The sequence below is a fragment of the Nakaseomyces bracarensis genome (genome assembly GCF_045282275.1).
Source record: "Nakaseomyces bracarensis strain CBM3 chromosome Unknown Scaff5_0, whole genome shotgun sequence".
Taxonomy (NCBI): domain Eukaryota; kingdom Fungi; phylum Ascomycota; class Saccharomycetes; order Saccharomycetales; family Saccharomycetaceae; genus Nakaseomyces; species Nakaseomyces bracarensis.
Window position 1 is genome coordinate 386,822 of NW_027263965.1, and position 21,192 is coordinate 408,013.

The 21,192-nt window shown below is 35.3% G+C and overlaps 10 protein-coding genes across 10 annotated transcripts; 9 read left to right on the forward strand and 1 right to left on the reverse strand.

Moving 5' to 3' along the window:
• Positions 1-89: 89 nt before the first annotated feature.
• UTP22 (rRNA-processing protein UTP22) lies at positions 90-3,683 on the forward strand (the record flags this gene model as incomplete). Its single annotated transcript, XM_071051181.1, has 1 exon — positions 90-3,683. One exon carries the CDS (start codon positions 90-92, stop codon positions 3,681-3,683), a length of 3,594 nt encoding a protein of 1,197 aa, XP_070907877.1.
• Positions 3,684-4,037: 354 nt separating this feature from the next.
• On the forward strand, positions 4,038-5,489 carry PRP31 (U4/U6-U5 snRNP complex subunit PRP31; the record flags this gene model as incomplete). The annotated part of the gene is made up of 1 exon (XM_071051182.1): positions 4,038-5,489. One exon carries the CDS (start codon positions 4,038-4,040, stop codon positions 5,487-5,489), a length of 1,452 nt encoding a protein of 483 aa, XP_070907878.1.
• Positions 5,490-5,885: 396 nt separating this feature from the next.
• On the forward strand, positions 5,886-7,529 carry DBF2 (serine/threonine-protein kinase DBF2; the record flags this gene model as incomplete). The annotated part of the gene is made up of 1 exon (XM_071051183.1): positions 5,886-7,529. One exon carries the CDS (start codon positions 5,886-5,888, stop codon positions 7,527-7,529), a length of 1,644 nt encoding a protein of 547 aa, XP_070907879.1.
• A 258-nt stretch (positions 7,530-7,787) lies between these two features.
• On the forward strand, positions 7,788-9,269 carry DRN1 (Drn1p; the record flags this gene model as incomplete). Its single annotated transcript, XM_071051184.1, has 1 exon — positions 7,788-9,269. One exon carries the CDS (start codon positions 7,788-7,790, stop codon positions 9,267-9,269), a length of 1,482 nt encoding a protein of 493 aa, XP_070907880.1.
• A 656-nt stretch (positions 9,270-9,925) lies between these two features.
• RNJ42_01019 (aldo/keto reductase) lies at positions 9,926-10,954 on the forward strand (the record flags this gene model as incomplete). The annotated part of the gene is made up of 1 exon (XM_071051185.1): positions 9,926-10,954. The coding sequence occupies one exon, from the start codon at positions 9,926-9,928 to the stop codon at positions 10,952-10,954; it is 1,029 nt and encodes a 342-aa protein (XP_070907881.1).
• Positions 10,955-12,213: 1,259 nt separating this feature from the next.
• RNJ42_01020 (aldo/keto reductase) lies at positions 12,214-13,242 on the forward strand (the record flags this gene model as incomplete). The annotated part of the gene is made up of 1 exon (XM_071051186.1): positions 12,214-13,242. The coding sequence occupies one exon, from the start codon at positions 12,214-12,216 to the stop codon at positions 13,240-13,242; it is 1,029 nt and encodes a 342-aa protein (XP_070907882.1).
• Positions 13,243-13,688: 446 nt separating this feature from the next.
• Positions 13,689-17,018, forward strand: VAS1 (valine--tRNA ligase; the record flags this gene model as incomplete). Its single annotated transcript, XM_071051187.1, has 1 exon — positions 13,689-17,018. The coding sequence occupies one exon, from the start codon at positions 13,689-13,691 to the stop codon at positions 17,016-17,018; it is 3,330 nt and encodes a 1,109-aa protein (XP_070907883.1).
• A 279-nt stretch (positions 17,019-17,297) lies between these two features.
• RRP46 (exosome non-catalytic core subunit RRP46) lies at positions 17,298-17,981 on the reverse strand (the record flags this gene model as incomplete). The annotated part of the gene is made up of 1 exon (XM_071051188.1): positions 17,298-17,981. One exon carries the CDS (start codon positions 17,979-17,981, stop codon positions 17,298-17,300), a length of 684 nt encoding a protein of 227 aa, XP_070907884.1.
• Positions 17,982-18,418: 437 nt separating this feature from the next.
• Positions 18,419-19,315, forward strand: TPC1 (thiamine transporter TPC1; the record flags this gene model as incomplete). The annotated part of the gene is made up of 1 exon (XM_071051189.1): positions 18,419-19,315. One exon carries the CDS (start codon positions 18,419-18,421, stop codon positions 19,313-19,315), a length of 897 nt encoding a protein of 298 aa, XP_070907885.1.
• Positions 19,316-19,662: 347 nt separating this feature from the next.
• On the forward strand, positions 19,663-20,322 carry PIS1 (CDP-diacylglycerol--inositol 3-phosphatidyltransferase; the record flags this gene model as incomplete). Its single annotated transcript, XM_071051190.1, has 1 exon — positions 19,663-20,322. The coding sequence occupies one exon, from the start codon at positions 19,663-19,665 to the stop codon at positions 20,320-20,322; it is 660 nt and encodes a 219-aa protein (XP_070907886.1).
• Positions 20,323-21,192: the final 870 nt, after the last annotated feature.

Consider the following 21,192-nt stretch of genomic DNA (forward strand, 5'->3'; position numbering starts at 1 on the left):
AGTGATCAAAAGGTGTGGGACAAGAAATACAAGAGTCTCACCGTATTATATATAATACAAAAAATCATAAAAGAAATAAACTCTAGAATATGAGCGTAAAGCGTAAGATTTCAGAGGCTTCTGAAGACAGGAGTAAAGAAGAAGTTATTCAGAAGAAACAGCATATAGATACAGAAGAACAAAACGGACAGAGTGATGAGAGTGATGAAGAAGAGGAAGAACACAAAGTAACGAAGTCTGAGGCTACTTCGTCTCAGAATATTCATATTGCTAGGGAGACTGCCGAACTCTTCAAATCGAATATTTTTAAGCTTCAAATCGATGAGTTATTGAATCAAGTCAAGTTGAACGAAAAACATATTTTGAAGATGGAGAAAGTATTGCATAAATTCTACGATATGATACAGCAGATTCCAGATTGGGAAGAAAAAACTTTAGTTGAAGCAGAGGCCTTTTTTGAGAATAAAATTGTATCCATTCCATTCGTTGATCCTAAACCCAATGCCTCTAGCACACACTACAAATTCAATTTCATTAAGCCCGATGTTGATTTGATAGGATCTTTTGCTCTGAAGATGGGTATCTATCAGCCCCAGGGGTCGAATGTCGATGTATTACTGACGATGCCTAAAGAGATGTTCGAAAAAAAGGATTTCCTAAACTTCAGATGTTTGCATAAGAGAAGCGTTTATCTGGCGTACTTCACTCACCATCTATCTCTTCTCATTAAGAAGAACAAACTAGATCACTTTATGGCCCTAAAGTATACACATTTAAACAGCGACCCTCTTCTGCCGATGTTAACTGTTACCTGTACCAAGAATTCAAATGGTATTTCAGATGAATACAATTTCTACAAAACTAAATTCTCAATTAATTTTATAGTAGGATTTCCAAATGGTTTGTTTGACCCAAAAAAACTGTTACCTAACAAGAACTGTATCCGAGTCGCAAATTCTGGAGATGTTGAGGAACTTCCAGCCACACCACTATACAACTTTTCAGTCTTATCATCTACTACTTTCTCAACTTATCTGAAATTCTTATATCACAACAAGAAACAAACCGCTGCCTTTAAGGATGCAGCTATACTGGGGAAGATCTGGCTACAGCAAAGAAATTTCAGTTCGAACTCGGCACAATCCGGATGTTTGGGTGGTTTTGGTTCCTTTGAATTTTGTATTCTAATGGCAGCTCTTTTACAAGGTGGTGGTGTAAACTCTAATAAAATTTTATTGCATGGCTTTTCATCCTATCAACTTTTCCAAGGTACTATCAAATACCTTGCCACTATGGATCTTTGTAATGACGGACATTTACAATTCTCCTCAGATATATCTACTGACGGTGGTCATAAACATTCTAAATATGTTGAAGAAGGTTTTCAGACTCCAACAATATTTGATAAGTCTCGTAAAGTCAACATCCTAACAAAGATGACTGTCAATTCCTATAAAATCCTAAAGCAATATGCTCAAGAGACACTAAAAATGCTTAATAATGTCGTACAAGATCAATTTGCTAATATTTTCCTAGTCAATATTAACAAAATTGATCAAATAAAATATGATTTGTGTTACGACATAAAACTAGATTCGGACCCAAATCTAGCTTCTAAATTTGGATCAATGGAAAAGATAAAATTCATAACATTTGAAAACTTCCTAGCAAATAAAGTGGCATCTATACTGAAATTTGCTCTAGCTGATAGAGTTAAATTTATGGAAATTGAACTCATTGGTAGGAAAACCGAGTTCCCAATTACTAAAAGGAAAGTATACGCTAATTCAGATGGCTACAATTTTGAATCAATTAGGGTTAAATTAATTGTTGATCCAGAAGAGTCTGAAAAGTTGGTTACAAAAGGTCCTGCACATTCCCAGGAAGCAACCTCTGAAGCTATCATTTTCAAAAACTTCTGGGGTAGAAAATCTTCCTTGCGTAGATTTAAAAATGGTGAGATTACTCATTGTTGTATTTGGTCACCATCTGCTAATGCACCAATAGTTTCCTCTATCATTGACTATGCCATTAGAGCTCATATTTCTGAAAATGCTAAGGTTGTGAGTGAGGGCACCAAGAAATTGCACAAGTGTCTACCACTTCCTAATTTACCTTCTAGTTCAGCAACATCAATCCAGAATATGACAAGTTTCTTCAATTTGAAATCATCATTTGATGAGCTGTATAAGATTATGTTCCAAATGCAGCTTCCTCTATCTATAAAATCAATATTACCAGTAGGTTCGGCCTTTAGGTACACTTCATTGTGTCATCCAGTACCTTATGCATACTCAAATCCAGATTTCCTACAAGAAGTTATCTTAGAATTCGAAACCTCGCCAAAATGGCCTGATGAGATAGTAGCCTTGGAGAAGGCCAAAACAGCTTTCTTGTTGAAAATATATGATAATCTAATGGAAAATCATTCACCAGAATATAAGGCTTTCTTTTCTAGGGATGAGTCTATTCCAAATAATTTGGACATTACAACATTGAATGTCTTAACCCCCGAAGGTTATGGGTTTAAATTTAGAGTTCTTAGCGAACGTGATGAAATTTTATATCTAAGAGCTATTTCAAATGCTAGAAATGAACTAAAACCTGCTTTAGAACAAACCTTCCTAAAGTTTACCGCTAAATATCAAGCATCAATTAGACATACAAGAACTATTGAAAACATATCACACGCTTATCCATTATATTCCCCTGTTGTCAGACTATTCAAAAAATGGTTAGACAAACATTTGTTACTTGGACACCTTAATGACGAACTTATTGAACTTATTGCCATCAAACCTTTTGTGGACCCGGCTCCATATAACACTCCAGGATCTCTAGAAAATGGTTTCTTGAAGGTTTTGAAGTTTTTGAGTCAATGGAATTGGAAGGATGAACCATTGATTCTAGATCTTGTTAAACCTGATTCAGGGTTGAACGAATCTCAAGTATCTGAGTCTAACGACGAAATTAGTGCCTCCACCCTAAAAAAATTGTCTGATAAATTAACTTTGCAGCAATATAAAACTATCCAATCAAATTTCACAAATATTAGAAACGGTGATCCAAACGGTATCCATTTGCAATATTTCATCGCATCAAAGAATGACCCTAGTGGTATTTTATACTCTAGCGGTATCCCACTTCCAATTGCCACTAGATTGACCGCGTTGGCCAAAATTGCAACTAATATTATTTCAACACACGGTTTAAACAAGCAAACCATTGATTTACTATTTACTCCAGGTCTGAAGGATTATGATTTTGTTGTTCAATTGAAAACGCCTACTTCATTAAAGACAAGCTCTGGTGTTATTGACCATTCCGAGTTTAAGAATATTGCAAACGAGAGCTGTTCTGCATTCCCTGAAGAATTGGACGATTTGAGTGAAAAAATGGATCCAACTTTCCAACTGGTTAAGTATTTGAACTTAAAGTATTCTAATAGCATCATTTTCTCTAGTCATCGTTATGTTGGTGTAAACGGCGGTAAAAATGGTGACTGTAATGTCATAACAGGTTTAATCAAGCCTATGTTTAAGAAACAAAATAAGTTCAGAGTAGGTATGGATTGTAATGTTAAACCAAATGACCAGGAAAATGTCATCTTGAACAAGGAAGCCATTTTCCATGAAATTGCTGCGTTTGGTAACGAACTAATTACTAAATTCGAAAGTGCTTAGTGTCCTAACACTTTATATATTCATTTTCACCACCACATCAACCTTCAGTAAGAAGTATTTTTTATTTCATTTCTTGATAGATTCTACAATAATACATATTTTATTCTGCATAATATCTTATTTTTTATATATTTAGTTTGTTACTAGAATATATATCATTTATCTAATACTTTCATCCTTTTCTTTTTTCATTTATTCATTATTTTAGTCTGATTTTTAATATTTTGTATCAAATTCGGTAAAATTTTCAAGTATAGTTCTTGAAATGATAAAAAAATAAGATACAATAATATATATAAAGGCCATCAATGTACTTTTCTAGAATGAACTTCCAATACTATAGTGCTAATAATAATGTCAGATGCTGACGTTGATGATTTTTTTAAGGATTTAGATGATGATTTTGATAAAGTTGAGGAAGAACAGTTGGTATCAGAAGAGAGTAAGACAGTTATTGAGCCAAATATCATAGATAATATATTTCTGGATATAAACACCATTGATGAGGCACTGTCATGTATTGAAAAGGGCATCTCAAATCGGAAGTCTATTAACGATTTCCTACCGATTCCTAGAGCCAAGTCTTTGGAAAGTGTTCTTAGAAATTATAACGGACTTATAAATTCAGAATATCTGGGTATAATAAATAAGATACTGAATTATGCTAAAGAAGCGGAAAGCGTAGGATCCAATAACATATCAGACAAATATAAGATCATCTTCCCTGAACTTATATCAATTTTATCCAACCCTTATCAGTATGCTAAGTTTGTTGAGCTTCTGGAGTTTACATCTAGTGAGGCAATAAGCCAAGTTGTACCAAAATTTGAAAGTTTGTTTAACATCAACAAGGAACTCAGCCTTGTCTTAAGTATTTCCCTGAATACAGATTTTAATCGAGGTGATAAGGTCTTGGATGACGAAACTAGAAGAGAAATATCCATGCTAATAGTTATAATAACCGAACTTCATGAAATTGATGTAATGCTCACATCTAGACTTTCAGCCGTTGTATTAGATATTGCTCCTAACCTGTGCTCTCTAATTGGGCAAGAAACGACAACACAACTTATATATCATACTGGTAGTCTTTTACAACTAAGTAAAATACCGAGTTGCAACTTGGAGAATATTGGGGGCAAAAATATGAAAGAGAATAAATCTGGAACTGTTAACAATTATACTAAACATAGAGGGTATATATGGCATTCTGACATCATTCAGCAACAACCGTACGAAAACCACAAACAACTAATAAGAATGCTATGTTCAAAGATTTCTCTAGCTGCTCGTGTCGATGCTGGTCAACAAGGGCCCTCTAAGAACTGCGAATTAGGTATCAAGTGGAGAAAAGAAATATTAGATAAAATTGTGAAGATTAAGAATCCTCCTAATTTGGCCGAAGTCAAGGCTTTGCCTGTACCAGAAGACCAACCTAAGAAAAAGAGAGCCGGAAGAAAATTTAGAAAATACAAAGAACAGTTTAAGCTTTCAAAATCTAGACAGTTACAAAATAGAATGGAGTTTGGTAAACAAGAGAAAACTGTACTAGATGCTTACGGAGAAGAAGTTGGGCTTGGTATGTCCAATTCTAGGTTAGGTAGGGCATCCTCTTCTATCCCAACGACCACAGCAAAGGTTTCTAAAACTTTAAAGAGAAAACTAAATGAAGTCAACTCCACTACCCAGGAATATTTCAACACCATCCAAGAACGGACTAATAGCAGTTCTGTAGTAACTTCCAATGAAGAAAATAAGAAATCGAAGGCTAGTAACCATAAAGATTGGTATCAAAACCATCTTTAAATAGATTTATAGATCTTATTGTAATACTATCCGAATAAATAACCTCATTGATTTTTTAACTATTTATAGCTGCTGGGGCAATTTAAATATACAAAAAAAGAAAATAGCAATTACTTATCCATTTCAGGAAATATGTAAACACGATGAGATGATTAACTAGGAAAATCTTCAATGTAAGGCGAAGTTGGAGGGAAAAAAATGTAAACACCAAATAAAGATCGATTAATAGTTATTCATTCTATAAAAGACAAACTAAGATTGATTTCAATTCCCGGAGTTAATCCAACTATAAAAACTACAGAAGTTAATTCGAAGATATTTATCATATAGGATAAAGAAGGAAGATATTCAGTATTATAAAATTTTTAGTAACAGGGAGGAGAAATTACGATAACAATGGATCTTCAGTACCCAACAAATATGAACCATTTCAGCGAAAACTATCCTAGAAATTATACTCCGACACCATCACCTAAAAAGGGTCAAATGGTGGATTTGGAACAAGAACTCTCGGCCATGGATATTGATGATTCACGTGTCGAAAATAATTTGGATGAACTATTAGAATCTCCTAAGAAACTTCCTAATGGTTTTCAAAGCAAAGCTAGCAAAGTGAAAACTCAAAGACTAGTCAGTGTATGCAAGATGTATTTTTTAGAGTACTATTGTGATATGTTTGATTACGTTATTAGTCGAAGACAGAGGACAAAACAGATCATGGAGTATTTACAAGACCAAAATCAAAAACAGTTGATGGATAGCGAGACCGCAGAGAAAGAATGGGCTGCATATTTGGGTAAAGAAAACAGCATATTAAGGAAAAGAAGGATCAAACCTAAAAATAATGATTTTGAAATGCTAACACAAGTGGGCCAGGGTGGTTACGGTCAAGTATACCTTGCTAAAAAAAGGGACACTAAAGAGGTTTGTGCTTTAAAAATTCTTAATAAGAAACTTCTACACAGATTAAATGAAACAAATCATGTTCTTACAGAAAGGGATATCTTAACAACAACGAGATCGGATTGGCTTGTAAAACTTTTATACGCTTTCCAAGATACATCCAGTCTCTATTTGGCAATGGAATTCGTTCCGGGTGGTGACTTCAGGACTCTGTTAATTAACACAAAATACTTGAAAAGTACACACGCTCGATTTTATATCAGTGAGATGTTCTGTGCAGTGAACGCACTTCACGAATTAGGCTATACCCACAGAGATTTGAAGCCTGAGAACTTCCTGATTGATGCGAAAGGTCACATTAAACTAACTGATTTCGGATTAGCCGCAGGTACGGTATCTAATGAAAGAATTGAAAGTATGAAAATAAGGCTGGAAGAAGTCAAAAATCTAGAATTCCCGGCTTTCACGGAGCGTCCTATCGAGGCTCGTAGAGAAATGTATCACCATTTAAGAGAAAATGATGTTAACTACGCTAACTCGATGGTAGGATCACCAGATTATATGGCCTTAGAAGTGTTGGAGGGTAAAAAATACGATTTTACCGTTGACTATTGGTCACTTGGTTGCATATTATTTGAAAGTTTAGTCAGCTATACACCTTTCAGTGGTGCCACGACGAATGAAACCTATGAAAACCTCCGTCATTGGAGAAAAACGCTGAGAAGACCTAGGTTAGGCAATGGTCGTTCCGCCGTATCAGACCGTACCTGGGAGTTTATTACAAGATTGATTGCTGATCCAATTAATAGACTGAAGTCATTTGAGCACGTTAAAAGAATGTCATACTTTACTGAAATTGACTTCAACGGTCTCAGAGAGCTTTCTCCGCCTTTTATTCCTCAATTAGATAGTGAAATAGATGCTGGATATTTCGATGATTTCACTAATGAGGCCGATATGGCAAAGTATAAGGATGTGTTTAATAGACAAACAAAACTAGAAGCTATGGTTGATGACGGATCGGTTGATTCTAAGTTAGTAGGTTTTACCTTTAGACACCGTAACGGGAAACATGGCTCCAGTGGAATATTGTTCAATGGACCTGAAAGATCAGACCCATTTTCGACGTTTTATTAATATTACATAAATTGAAAAGAAAAATGACCTCTTGGAATATTATAGTTTAATATATGAATAACATTGTTTTTAAATATGAATTAAATATAAATATGATTCCCGGGTTATCGGTACTGGGATGAAAAAAAAAAAAGAAATTAAGACTACAAATATGAAAATATTTTCTAGAAGCAATTTCCGAGTAAACTGATGCTCATCGAATTAAATATTAGCTTGTTTGAACATTGCTAACTCCAATTAAAAGCAAAAAGCACCAATATGAAGGTTTTGATTGCCCAGCCTGGGGTTCTAGATCCAGAGGAATCACTTAGGAAATTCTCAACTATTAATGAGAAAAATGGTCCTTTTGATGTGAAAATACTCATTGGGAAATCTGTCCCAGATTTTGATTACAAAGAAAAATGTTCGGATATCACACAGGTAATGTTTTTTAGCCCAACGAATACTGAACTTATAGAGACGGATGATACACCTAATATAAAGTTTTTTTCCGGATATGGGATCTACAAGTTAGCAAATGGGTTAGTAATTGGCTATATCTCCTGTAGCAAGGAACAGCTCCAAAATGATAAGAAGGATATACAAGAATACTTTGCCAGTTCAAAAGAATTTATCGATATTTTAATAACTAGTGTGGGAGGCAGGAAAACATCTCTACTTACTGAATTGAAGACACCAGGAAATACGATTATAGATGAGATTATGAAGTCCAAGAGACCACAATATCATATTACTCATGGAATGGACAAAACGTATATTGATATGCAACCTTTTACTTGGGGAGAAAGAAGTTCCGATTCACAAATCACTAGATATTACAATTTGGCTGCTTACAATCCAAATTCGAAAGAAAAATGGATTCTGGCCTTTAATTTAGACGCCGGTCGAGATTTTAATGACTTAAATGATAAAAATTTAAATTTAGGTCCCAACCCTTATTTATTACAGACGAAGAAACGGAAAGGTACGGAAAACAGTGCAACACCCAAGAAACAAAAAACAATCGATACATCAACCTGCCATTTCTGTTTCAGTAATCCAAATGTTGAAGATCATATGATTATCTCAATAGGTAACTCGGCGTATTTGACCGTTGCGAAGGGACCTTTATCGGTAGCTAGAGGGGACATGAATTTTTCTGGACATACGCTAATAATTCCTATAGACCACATGCCCAAATTAGTTAAGGACAGCAGTAATCCTACATTCAATGAAATTCAAAAATTTGAAGAAGGAATTGCGAGAATGAATTATTGCTCCTTTGATATGTCTACGATAACATTCGAAATTCAGTCATCCAAATCCATCCATTATCATAAGCAAGTTGTTCCTATTCCAAAATTTCTAATATCAAAATTTGAAGTGGCGCTTGATAGACAAGTTCATATTAGCAATGATAAAGGCAATGGGGTATTAAACTTTCAAAAGTTTGAAAATTCAACATCAGAAGATTTCCAAAAGATAGTACAGGACAAAGAATCAAATTATCTTCAGTTCTCCGTCTACGAGGCCGACCACAAAAAGCCAATAATCTACATTTCTCGCATTAATATGTCAGAGAAGTTAGATTTACAATTCGGTAGAAGAACAATTGCGTTTATATTAAACTTACCTAAACGCATCAAATGGGACTCCCCCATATGCAAACAATCAAAAGAGACTGAATTGAAAGAGGCTCAATTATTTCAAAAAGCGTTCAAGAATTTTGACTTTACAACAAGTAAAGATTCTACTTCTTAATTAATTATCTATTACACTACATTAAATATTTACGATTTTGATTATTTATAGACTAGCATTAAAATGTATTATTACCATATTCACCTTCGTGATGACATGTTAGCAATGATTACCTTGCTAAATAAATGTCATGGTTTTATGACTGCTGAACTTTCTAGCGATCCAGTTCTATAATACAATTTTTTCCGACTTTAGAGGTTCGGCCGAGCTGTGTAATCCCAAAAACCCAATTGGCATCCGACAGACCCCCTTGGGGCCCAAAATTCACCAAACCGCTCTGTTACTTTACAGCAGTGAACTAGTTAATGAAAATCATGTGATGTCGGCCGAATTGTTGCACTTCGGCGATTTTATACCCGATGAAAAAATATAATCCGTCTCGGCCGCCAACGGTGTATAATAAAACGGATGTCGGATATCGGGTCTCTTATTTTAGGGTCATTAGTAGTCCATTGTACAATCGAAAGTAGCCATAGCATTTTCCTTTTAAAATAAAGTGTTGGAATATAATGTTAACTGGTGACTACTATTTTTTCGTTATGGCAAAAAAGACCTATATAAGGGACCTGTATTATTTATTCTTTTAACACATTTTTAAACCCTTTAATTAATACTAAAAAATAGTCAAATCTATTGCAACACAATTACAAAGGAAAATGGATTTAGTTAAACAGGTAAAATTTGGAAACACTGGTATAAAGATATCGCCAATCATCGTTGGTTGCATGTCTTATGGAACCAAAGAATGGAGTGATTGGGTTATTGAAGACAAGGAGAAAGTGTTTGAGATTTTGAAATACTGCTATGATAATGGATTGCGTACGTTTGATACCGCTGATGTCTACAGTAACGGTGTAAGTGAAAGGTTAATTGGAGAGTTTTTAAGGAAGTACAAAATTAGGAGGGAAACGGTTGTGATTTTGACTAAGATATTTGCACCTATAGATGAAACATTAACAATAACTTTGGGTAATGTTTTCAATCTAGACCCAGTCGCTGCACTAGATTTGAGTAACCAGCAGGGTTTGTCAAGAAAGCATATCATTGATGGTGTTGCTAAATCAGTTGAAAGATTAGGGACTTATATCGATGTTCTTCAAATCCATAGGCTGGATCACGACACTCCTATGGAAGAAATAATGAGAAGCTTGAATGATGTTGTAAATAGCAATCAGGTCAGATACATTGGTGCATCTTCTATGCTTGCCACCGAGTTTGTTGAACTGCAATTTATTGCAGAGAAACACGGCTGGCATAAGTTTGCCAATTGGCAAACCCGTTACAATCTTCTATACAGAGAAGATGAAAGAGAAGTTATTCCATTTGCCAAGAGACATAATATTGCTCTTACCCCATGGTCACCAAATGCCCGTGGGGTGCTTTGTAGACCTTGGGGCCAAAAGACGCAGAGATCAAATTCCGATTTCTACACAGATATGTTGCATCATGAATCTGATAAAGCTATTGTTGACAGAGTCGAACAACTTGCCAAAAAGAAAGGTGTATCTATGGCCATGTTATCCAACGCTTGGGTTTTACACAAAGGTTGTTATCCAATCGTGGGTTTAAGTTCAGTTGAGAGAGCCAAGGAGGCTATTAAGTCATTAGAGGTCAAATTATCAGAAGATGATATCTCTTTCCTAGAAGAAATGTATACTCCAAAACCTCCCTCTACAGCTGACTAATTTTTTTTAAGGTTAAACTACTACTATATAAATACATAAAAAAGTTAAAGAATTGAAAACGCCGTTAAAATGATTTAAATATTTTCCCATTGCTTAATGGCTACGACGGTAGTACCTTGATACCTTAATTACAAAGGGCTGTTCATTAGGGCATCTAAGGCCCCATGACATATATTGTTTTCGAAACATCAACAGCAGGACATCAATTTCCCCGTGGAACGAGTTATTTAGTCCTTCTATATTTTTTGTACATGCCCTAGAGTTCTGGAAATAATTACAATGTATTGCTAATAAGTTGGATAAACCTCTTGAAATCTCCAGGACTTAAACCTCCGAAAACGAATAACGCTGCCCGTATGCATACAGTTTAAAGAAGACTGAATTGCAAAGAAGACTGAAGCTGCTACTTCAAAATGCATTCAAGAAATTTCGATTTCGATTTTTATGAAGACACCCGAGTTCGTAATTACTATATTAAGATCCGAAGCATTCTAAATAGACTAAGTTATTGCATATCAACAGAAAAACCTAAAAACAAAATGCCGATTCCGCGGTGATACATATCCACCCACTTTGCTTTTCTTCGAAACTAAGCCCACTACAATGAATATATATGTTATTCTCCACCCGCTTTCAATCACGCCATTGTGATACACTTCCTCGTTATTAGTGAATATAAAGTTAGCTAATATATGTAATATGCAGCACATCAGCTGTCATTGTCATTGATTGCATTTGTGGACAAATAGAGAACGACACGGAAGAACGACCCTTCTCAATGATCGGCTTCTATTTTGAAATAACTATGTGCATATATCTTGTTTTAAATGCTGCAGGTACTTATAGATTCCTTAGATTTTTAAATAAATTTTCAATTGATTTTCTATAGAAATATAGTTGGCCGCCCTCTTGCACTTTTTAGTACAATCTTACATATCTTGACAGTAATATTCAATATCTATACAGATACTACAAAATACCTGTTGCAGCATAGGGAGATTAAAGAACGACAAAACTGCGTTGATATGTTACTTAAGATGGCATAAGGAGATTAACAACATAAGGAGATGCAGTGACGACTGACCAGCGTTGATATATTACTGATTACAGTTAACTCTCTACTCATATGAAGCTTACATTTTCCAAAACTTTTTTTAATCCGTAAAACTATTTAAGCAGTATGAATTTTTATCAAATCTGTCCTATGTTCATTCTTTAAAATATAAAGCTAAGAGGTATCGATAATTAATCAAATTAAAATGGACTTAGTTAAACAGGTAAAATTTGGAAACACTGGTATAAAGATATCGCCAATCATCGTTGGTTGCATGTCTTATGGAACCAAAGAATGGAGTGATTGGGTTATTGAAGACAAGGAGAAAGTGTTTGAGATTTTGAAATACTGCTATGATAATGGATTGCGTACGTTTGATACCGCTGATGTCTACAGTAACGGTGTAAGTGAAAGGTTAATTGGAGAGTTTTTAAGGAAGTACAAAATTAGGAGGGAAACGGTTGTGATTTTGACTAAGATATTTGCACCTATAGATGAAACATTAACAATAACTTTGGGTAATGTTTTCAATCTAGACCCAGTCGCTGCACTAGATTTGAGTAACCAGCAGGGTTTGTCAAGAAAGCATATCATTGATGGTGTTGCTAAATCAGTTGAAAGATTAGGGACTTATATCGATGTTCTTCAAATCCATAGGCTGGATCACGACACTCCTATGGAAGAAATAATGAGAAGCTTGAATGATGTTGTAAATAGCAATCAGGTCAGATACATTGGTGCATCTTCTATGCTTGCCACCGAGTTTGTTGAACTGCAATTTATTGCAGAGAAACACGGCTGGCATAAGTTTGCCAATTGGCAAACCCGTTACAATCTTCTATACAGAGAAGATGAAAGAGAAGTTATTCCATTTGCCAAGAGACATAATATTGCTCTTACCCCATGGTCACCAAACGCCCGTGGGGTGCTTTGCAGACCTTGGGGTGGAAAAACAACGAGATCAGATTCCGATCGTTTTTCTGCTATGGTGCATGATGACTCAGATCAAGTCATTGTTGAACGTGTCGAACAATTAGCCAAACAGAAAGGGATATCTATGGCCAAGCTTTCTAATGCCTGGGTTCTACACAAGGGCTGTAATCCTATCGTCGGGTTAAGTTCTGTCGAAAGAGCTAAAGAAGCCATCGAATCCCTAGAAGTTAAACTTACTGAGGATGATATTTCTTTCCTAGAAGAAATGTACAAACCAAAACCACTTTCTGTTGCAGGTTAACCAATATAGTATTTAATTTTCTAATTAGAGTTTATTTTTTATTATTATTATCTGGTTATAAAATTATAACTTCAGACGTTCATATAACAGCTTAAAATAATATATACTAAAACAATGCCAAGATCATAAAAATAAAACGTACAAGATTTCTCCATATAGGTTTTTACTTTATTCAAAAGATAATTCGAATTTCGTTTACTAGGTGTATTAATCAATATATCATTATATTCCCTCGAGGACCTTTTTTTTTTTTTCAACTGCCTTTTCTTTCTTTTTTTACTTCTAAACCTTCTTTCTGCTTTTTCTTGAAATTTTTTTTTTCAAAAAAAAAAAAAATTTTTTTCATAATTTTTCATTATGCTTTGTAATGTGACACATTATTCTGTCTTGTCATACACTCTATCTTTCTCGCTTTTCTCTCTTTACTATGACGTTGCTAACAGCAGATGAGCAAGCAGTTTCTATCTCAGCTTTCTCATTCTTTATATTGTAATTATAGGTACCAGCCTAGGAGATATTTAACGACACCTCTTGTTAGCTCATCTTTTTTTAATCTAAGCGGAAAATTCGTTAGAACTCAGAAAAGACATTTCAAAATGAGTGATTTGGATAACCTGCCTCCAGTTGACCCAAAAACTGGTGAAGTTATCATCAACCCATTGAAGGAAGATGGTACTGAAAAGACTCCAAAAGAAATTGAGAAGGAGAAGAAGAAGGCCGAGAAGCTTTTGAAGTTTGCTGCCAAGCAAGCTAAGAAGAAGGCTGCAGTACCAGCCAATGGTGAGAAGAAGAAGGAGAAGAAGGTTAAGAAGGAGACTGAACCAATTCCAGAGTTTGTTGACAAGACTGCCCCAGGTGAAAAGAAAATATTGGTCTCTCTTGATGATCCAGCTTTGAAGGCATACAACCCTGCCAATGTTGAGAGCTCCTGGTACGACTGGTGGGTTAAGAGTGGTGCTTTTGATCCTGAATTCACCGAAGATGGAAAGGTCAAGCCTGAAGGTTTGTTCTGTATTCCAGCTCCACCACCAAATGTTACTGGTGCCCTTCACATTGGTCATGCTTTGACTATTTCTATCCAGGATTCCTTGATTAGATACAATAGAATGAAGGGTAAGACTGTCCTATTTTTACCAGGATTTGACCATGCTGGTATTGCCACTCAATCCGTTGTCGAGAAGCAAATCTGGGCTAAGGAAAAGAAGACTAGACACGACTATGGTAGAACCGATTTCGTTAACAAGGTTTGGGAATGGAAAGAAGAATACCACAACAGAATTAAGAACCAAATTAAAAATCTAGGTGCTTCCTATGACTGGAGCCGTGAAGCCTTTACTCTAGATGACAATTTGTCAAACTCTGTTGTTGAGGCCTTCGTTAGATTGCACGATGATGGTACCATTTACCGTGCCGCTAGATTGGTTAACTGGTCTGTTAAGCTAAATACTGCCATTTCTAACTTAGAAGTTGAAAACAAGGACGTCAAGGGCAGAACCCAATTATCTGTTCCTAACTATGACGAAAAGGTCGAATTCGGTGTTTTGACATCATTTGCCTACCCTGTCGCTGACTCTGACGAGAAGCTGATTATCGCTACCACAAGACCTGAGACTATCTTTGGTGACACTGCTATTGCTGTTCACCCTGATGATGCTCGTTACAAGCACCTACATGGTAAATTTGTTCAACATCCATTTTTGCCAAGAAAGCTCCCAATTATCTGCGATTCTGAAGCTGTTGATATGGAATTTGGTACTGGTGCTGTTAAGATTACTCCAGCCCATGATCAAAACGATTACAACACTGGTAAACGTCACAATCTTGAATTTATCAATATCTTGACTGATGATGGTCTATTAAACGAAAACTGTGGTCCAGAATGGCAAGGCATGAAGAGATTTGATGCTAGAAAGAAGGTTATTGAAGATATGAAGAAGTTGGACCTATACATTGGTCAAGAGGACAACGAAATGACCATCCCAACTTGTTCCAGATCCGGTGACATTATTGAACCTCTATTGAAACCACAATGGTGGGTTGCTCAAACAGATATGGCTAAAGATGCTATCAAGGCTGTTAGAGATGGTGAGATTAAGATTACCCCTAAATCCTCTGAAGCTGAATACTTCCATTGGTTAGAAAACATTCAAGATTGGTGTATTTCTAGACAACTATGGTGGGGTCACCGTTGTCCAGTTTACTTTATTGAAATCGAAGGTCAAGAAAATGACAGAAATGATGGTAACTACTGGGTTGCTGGTAGAAACATTGAGGAAGCTATGGAAAAGGCCAAGGCTAAATTCCCAGATGCCAAGTTTACTCTAGACCAAGATGAGGATGTCCTAGATACCTGGTTCTCCTCTGGTCTATGGCCATTCTCTACTCTAGGCTGGCCTGAAAAGACCAAGGATATGGAAAACTTCTTCCCATTTTCCATGTTGGAAACTGGTTGGGATATTCTATTCTTTTGGGTCAGTAGAATGATTTTACTAGGTATCAAATTGACTGGTTCCATTCCATTTAAAGAAGTCTTCTGTCATTCTTTGGTTCGTGATGCTCAAGGCCGTAAGATGTCTAAGTCTTTGGGTAACGTTGTTGATCCTTTGGATGTCATTACTGGTATTAAATTAGAAGACCTACATGCTAAATTACTTCAAGGTAACTTAGACCCAAGAGAAGTTGAGAAGGCTAAATTAGGTCAAAAGGAATCTTATCCAAATGGTATTCCTCAATGTGGTACTGATGCAATGAGATTTGCTTTATGTGCTTACACAACTGGTGGTCGTGATATCAACTTGGATATTTTGCGTGTCGAAGGTTACAGAAAGTTCTGTAACAAGATTTACCAAGCAACTAAGTTCGCTTTGATGAGATTGGGTGATGATTATCAACCTCCTGCCAATGAAGGCCTATCTGGTAATGAGTCTTTGGTTGAAAAGTGGATATTGCACAAATTGACCAAGACTTCTCAAACCGTTAATGAAGCTCTAGAAAAGCGTGATTTCTTGACATCAACTAGTGCTATCTACGAATTCTGGTATTTGATTTGTGATGTCTACATTGAAAACTCTAAATATCTAATTCAAGAAGGTAGTGACGTTGAAAAGAAATCTGCTAGAGACACACTATATATTCTATTAGACAATGCTTTGAAGTTGATTCACCCATTCATGCCTTTCATTTCTGAAGAAATGTGGCAACGTCTACCTAAACGTTCTACCGAAGTCGCTGAAACTATCGTTAAGGCATCTTACCCAATTTATCAAAAGTCTTTCGATAATGAAAAGGCTGCTAATGAGTACGATCTTGTCCTTGACATTACTAAAGAGGCCCGTTCTCTACTTTCTGAATACAATATTTTAAAGAACGGTAAGGTTTTCGTTGAATCAGATCATGCTGAATCTTTTGAGACTGCCGAATCCCAAAAGGACTCCATCGTTTCTCTAATCAAAGCTATCAATGAAGTTGAAGTTGTTCACAATTCTAGCGAAATCCCAGAAGGTTGCGTTTTGAAGGCCGTCAACCCACAAGTAAACGTTCATTTGTTGGTTAAGGGTCACATCGATATTGATGCTGAAATTGCTAAGGTTGAGAAGAAGATCGAGAAGACAAGAAAGGCCAAACAAAATATTGAACAAATCATGAACAGTAAGGATTATGAAACTAAAGCCAATGAGCAAGCTAAAGAAGCTAACAAATCCAGATTGGAAAATGCTATCGCTGATATCGAAGGTTTAGAAACCACCATTGAAAACCTACAACGTCTAAAATTATGAATAAACTAATATAATGTAAACATATGTAGAGTAAAATATAAATATACATCTTTTAAATGCACCAACATATTATACTATCTTACCGACTTTATTGATATATAAACAACAGACACATTATATTATTAAATATATATTGTGTTGTAAGAGATCTATTATATGCTATAAATTTCCAAATCCAATAATGAGGTAATTGATAAATATAGGTACAAAAAAAAAAAAAAATCATAAAATTAATAATTGTACAACATTTTATAACCTAATTCTCATCGTCTATTTTTATTAGTTCTGTTGATTTTGAAGCTGGTTTTCTATTTTCAATTTTATCAGTTCCCTCCATTGGCCACAAATTTGCAAAGCTGCTTGTTCTCCAATTTCCAATACTTTAAATAGTACATCCTCGGTAAATTGCCCATAACTTTCTAATAGCAATACATTTTTCACCACTTTAGAGCCGTTCCCTATTTCAAGCGCAATTGCATGAAGTGATTCACATTTTTTCAAATCTTCATCAGTAGGGTTTGTAATATAATTTAGCTTATCTCCATCGTTTATTACAGCAATGGTTAATGCTGCAACCATATTATTCAAGGCGACACCGGCATCAACGAGTGCTAATAGTGTAGCATTTATACTTGTAGTGAGCTCCTTCTGATTAAATAAAGATTCATCCTCTCCAGCTTCCAAAACTTGAACTGTTATTTGACAAAGTTGTCTAGGGTATTTGTGTCTAGTTATAATTGGAGTGAAAACAGCACGTATTTTGTCCTCTAGATATTTCTCTCTAGGTGTGGGTACACCTTTTGCAGGCCTCACAATGGTTTCCAACGCCAATTCTGTAGGAAGTTCCTGACGTGGCTTCGGCTCAATGGGTCCAGTAACAGAACATATCACACTGGTAGAATCGATACTAACTTTAGCAGACCCATCCACTTGGGACAATAAACTTAATTCAGCATTAACCATTTTTCTTGATATGCTTTTTTTATTTTTATTTTTTGATTTTAAAGTCTTTCGCCCTAACCCAATGTAATAATAAACTACTTCTATAATACCTAATTGCTGGGATTATCTTTATCCTGCTAATAAAATAGATAAAACAGTAATATTTTCCTGTAACTCATCGCAAAACCAATATATCCAACTCATAATTTTTTTTTCCAAAAATTTTTAAAATAACGAATTTTTCAGATGAATCAAAAAAAAAGAAAGAATACGGAAGTGGCACTTTGGTAATTTAAAATGTTGTGGGGAGCTGACTTCAATACGAATCAATTGATAGACATGTAATTGATAGACATGTTGAAATTATGTACAATCTAAGGAATCGAAGGCACCTCATCTTATATTAGGACAGAGAGAAGGTGTTACTGACAAAAAGAAAACTTTGTTTCTAGAAACTAATGACTACGAAGGATCACCTTCGTAAAGGTGAAAATGTCTCAGCCGCACATAGTATGATTGCGGGTGGATTGTCAGGGTTATTTGCGCGATCTTGTATTGCTCCATTAGATACAATTAAAATTAAACTGCAAGTTACGCCATATAGAGAAAAAGGGAACATTATCATTGACATCTTCAAACGGGAAGGTGTGAGAGGATTCTGGAAGGGAAATGTCCCTGGATCATTAATGTACGTTGTATATGGCGGTGTACAATTCGGATCGTATACATATTTTGGTAAAATCATCCAAGCCAATCTCAACTTGCCCCCTCAGTTACATAGTGCTGTAGTAGGATCCTTAGCTGGGATGACTAGTTCTTTCTTCTCCTACCCCTTCGACGTGCTCAGAACGAGATTCGCAGCCAACTCCCAGGTACAGCTTGTCAAGATACGACATGAAGTCAAAGAGATCATGAAGGTGGAGGGTATCCGTGGGTTTTTTACTAGTTGTACCTCTTCTATGATAAACATCAGTCTGAATGCTTCAATCATGTTCGGAGTATACGAATCTATAAAAATTTTCTCCGAAGAAAACAAGGAATTCTCAGGGTTAAGTGACTTAGCTAGTCCCATCAGCGGCATGGTTTCCAAAATCTGTACTTTTCCATTGGATACAGTACGTCGGAGGGTCTTGTTGCGTGGATCGCACCAACATCACAGACATGAAAAACAAGCCACGAGGGACGTTTACATCTCCTACAGAGACAAACGGTTTCTCAACATTGGTGCAGCCATGGTAAGACAAGAAGGCGTTATGTCTCTTTACAGAGGCCTGTCCATGGCGCTGGTCAAGTCTATTCCAAGTACTACAATAAGTTTGTGGAGTTATGAGTTGTTCATGAAGTATTTGAGTTAGAATATCAACGGTGAAAACGTATAGAAGGATGAACTTTCTAGTTAGTATTAATCGATAGAGGCCAGAACCATACAACTATATTTCTTTGTTGGATTGAGTGGGATATGTAATGGTCCTATCCGCATTGAAACCATCGTAATGCCGGGTTACCTTCAATTGCGCTTTTATTCGATTTTTTTTTTGAATGCTCCCCGTTCCCGATGAAAATTTCATTCGAGGAATAATAAATATATTAATTGATTTATGAATAGTACATAAATTTTCATAAACCAATTAATCTAGTACCTGTTATATATTACTGGACAAAGGGAAACGCCATCAAAATTAATTGAAAAATAAGAAGAATCATGAGCACTAGTAGAGAAGTAACAGCCAATGATGTTGTTTGGTATATTCCAAATAAAATTGGATACATGAGAGTTATAACAGCCATCATTTCTTTTATGACGATGAGAGATTTCCCATTCATTACTATGCTGGTTTATGGTATCTCATGTTTACTGGATGCTCTAGATGGGACTATGGCCAGAAAATATGGTCAGGTGAGTAGACTTGGTGCTGTGCTTGATATGGTTACAGATAGATCCACAACCAGTGGATTGATGTGCTTTTTGGCATTTGCTTATCCTTCCAGGAAATGGTGTGTTTTCTTTCAAGTTTTGCTGGGTTTGGACATCTCTAGTCATTACATGCATATGTACGCCAACTTGAGTGGTGGTCAAGGTTCTCACAAAAATGTAAGCAAGGAGTCTTCAAGATTATTGCATTTATATTATACAAGAAGAGATGTTCTCTTCACAATATGTGCATTTAATGAAATCTTTTACGGTGGTTTGTACTTCCTTGCATTCCCTCAGTACGCAACTACTGGTAAATGGTTATGTATTATTTGTTTACCAGGCTACATCTTTAAACAGGTAACTAATGTCATCCAATTGAAGAGAGCTGCACTAATGTTAGCCGAATTAGACGCTAAGGATGCTAACGAAAGAAGTAAGAATAACTAAAGGTTAGGGTAAAAAAAATCATAACCTAGAAAATTTACAGGAGTAATGGTGTCTAGTGAATGCATTGATTCTTTGTTATTTGACAAAATATTCATTTCTGAATATTTTAATCATAATCCATATAGTACCTTTTTTAATTCCTAAACCTAAATTGATGATCTAGAACCATAGATGATAATGAATAATTAACGTTTTATCCTTTATATGCCCCTTCTCCTTTTAAACATATAACTAATGTAATTATTCTGTATTATATTATATGCATTATCCTTTACTACTATCTGTCTTAAGACCTTTATCAGAAAACATTTCACCTTTTCGCGTTATTTACAACAGTCAAGTGCATATTTCGGAAGGGATAAACATATACGTAGACAATAAACCTTATGTCCCTAAGAATTATACTAATTTTTAGTATAGCCACACTCCTATCATAATCTTGTTGTATATATTTTATTTCCATAAAATATTCACCAAACAATCTACCAAGAATTCTAGTATAGATAAAAATATTTATTTATTTATCCTTTATTTCATTAGATTTTTTTATTATAGTTTTCTCACATATCCCAGTGCCAGCATTGGAAGTACTTCTTCTTATTAAATCAGGACAAAAAACCGGAAAAACAAGGAAAAATAGAAGAAAAAACAATTGTTCCTTAGTTGAAATTGCGCACAACCAATATGAAAGGGAAAAGATTTGCATTTTGGACAAATCTGGTTTATATCAGAGATTTACTTTGGGTGTATGAACTATTAAAGATCTTCAAATCACATTCCCTCCTAATAGCAATTAAGGAAGAAATCATAAAAAAAAGGAGACAACACATAATAGATGCAATTTCATCATGTGATAAGAAAGTATATATA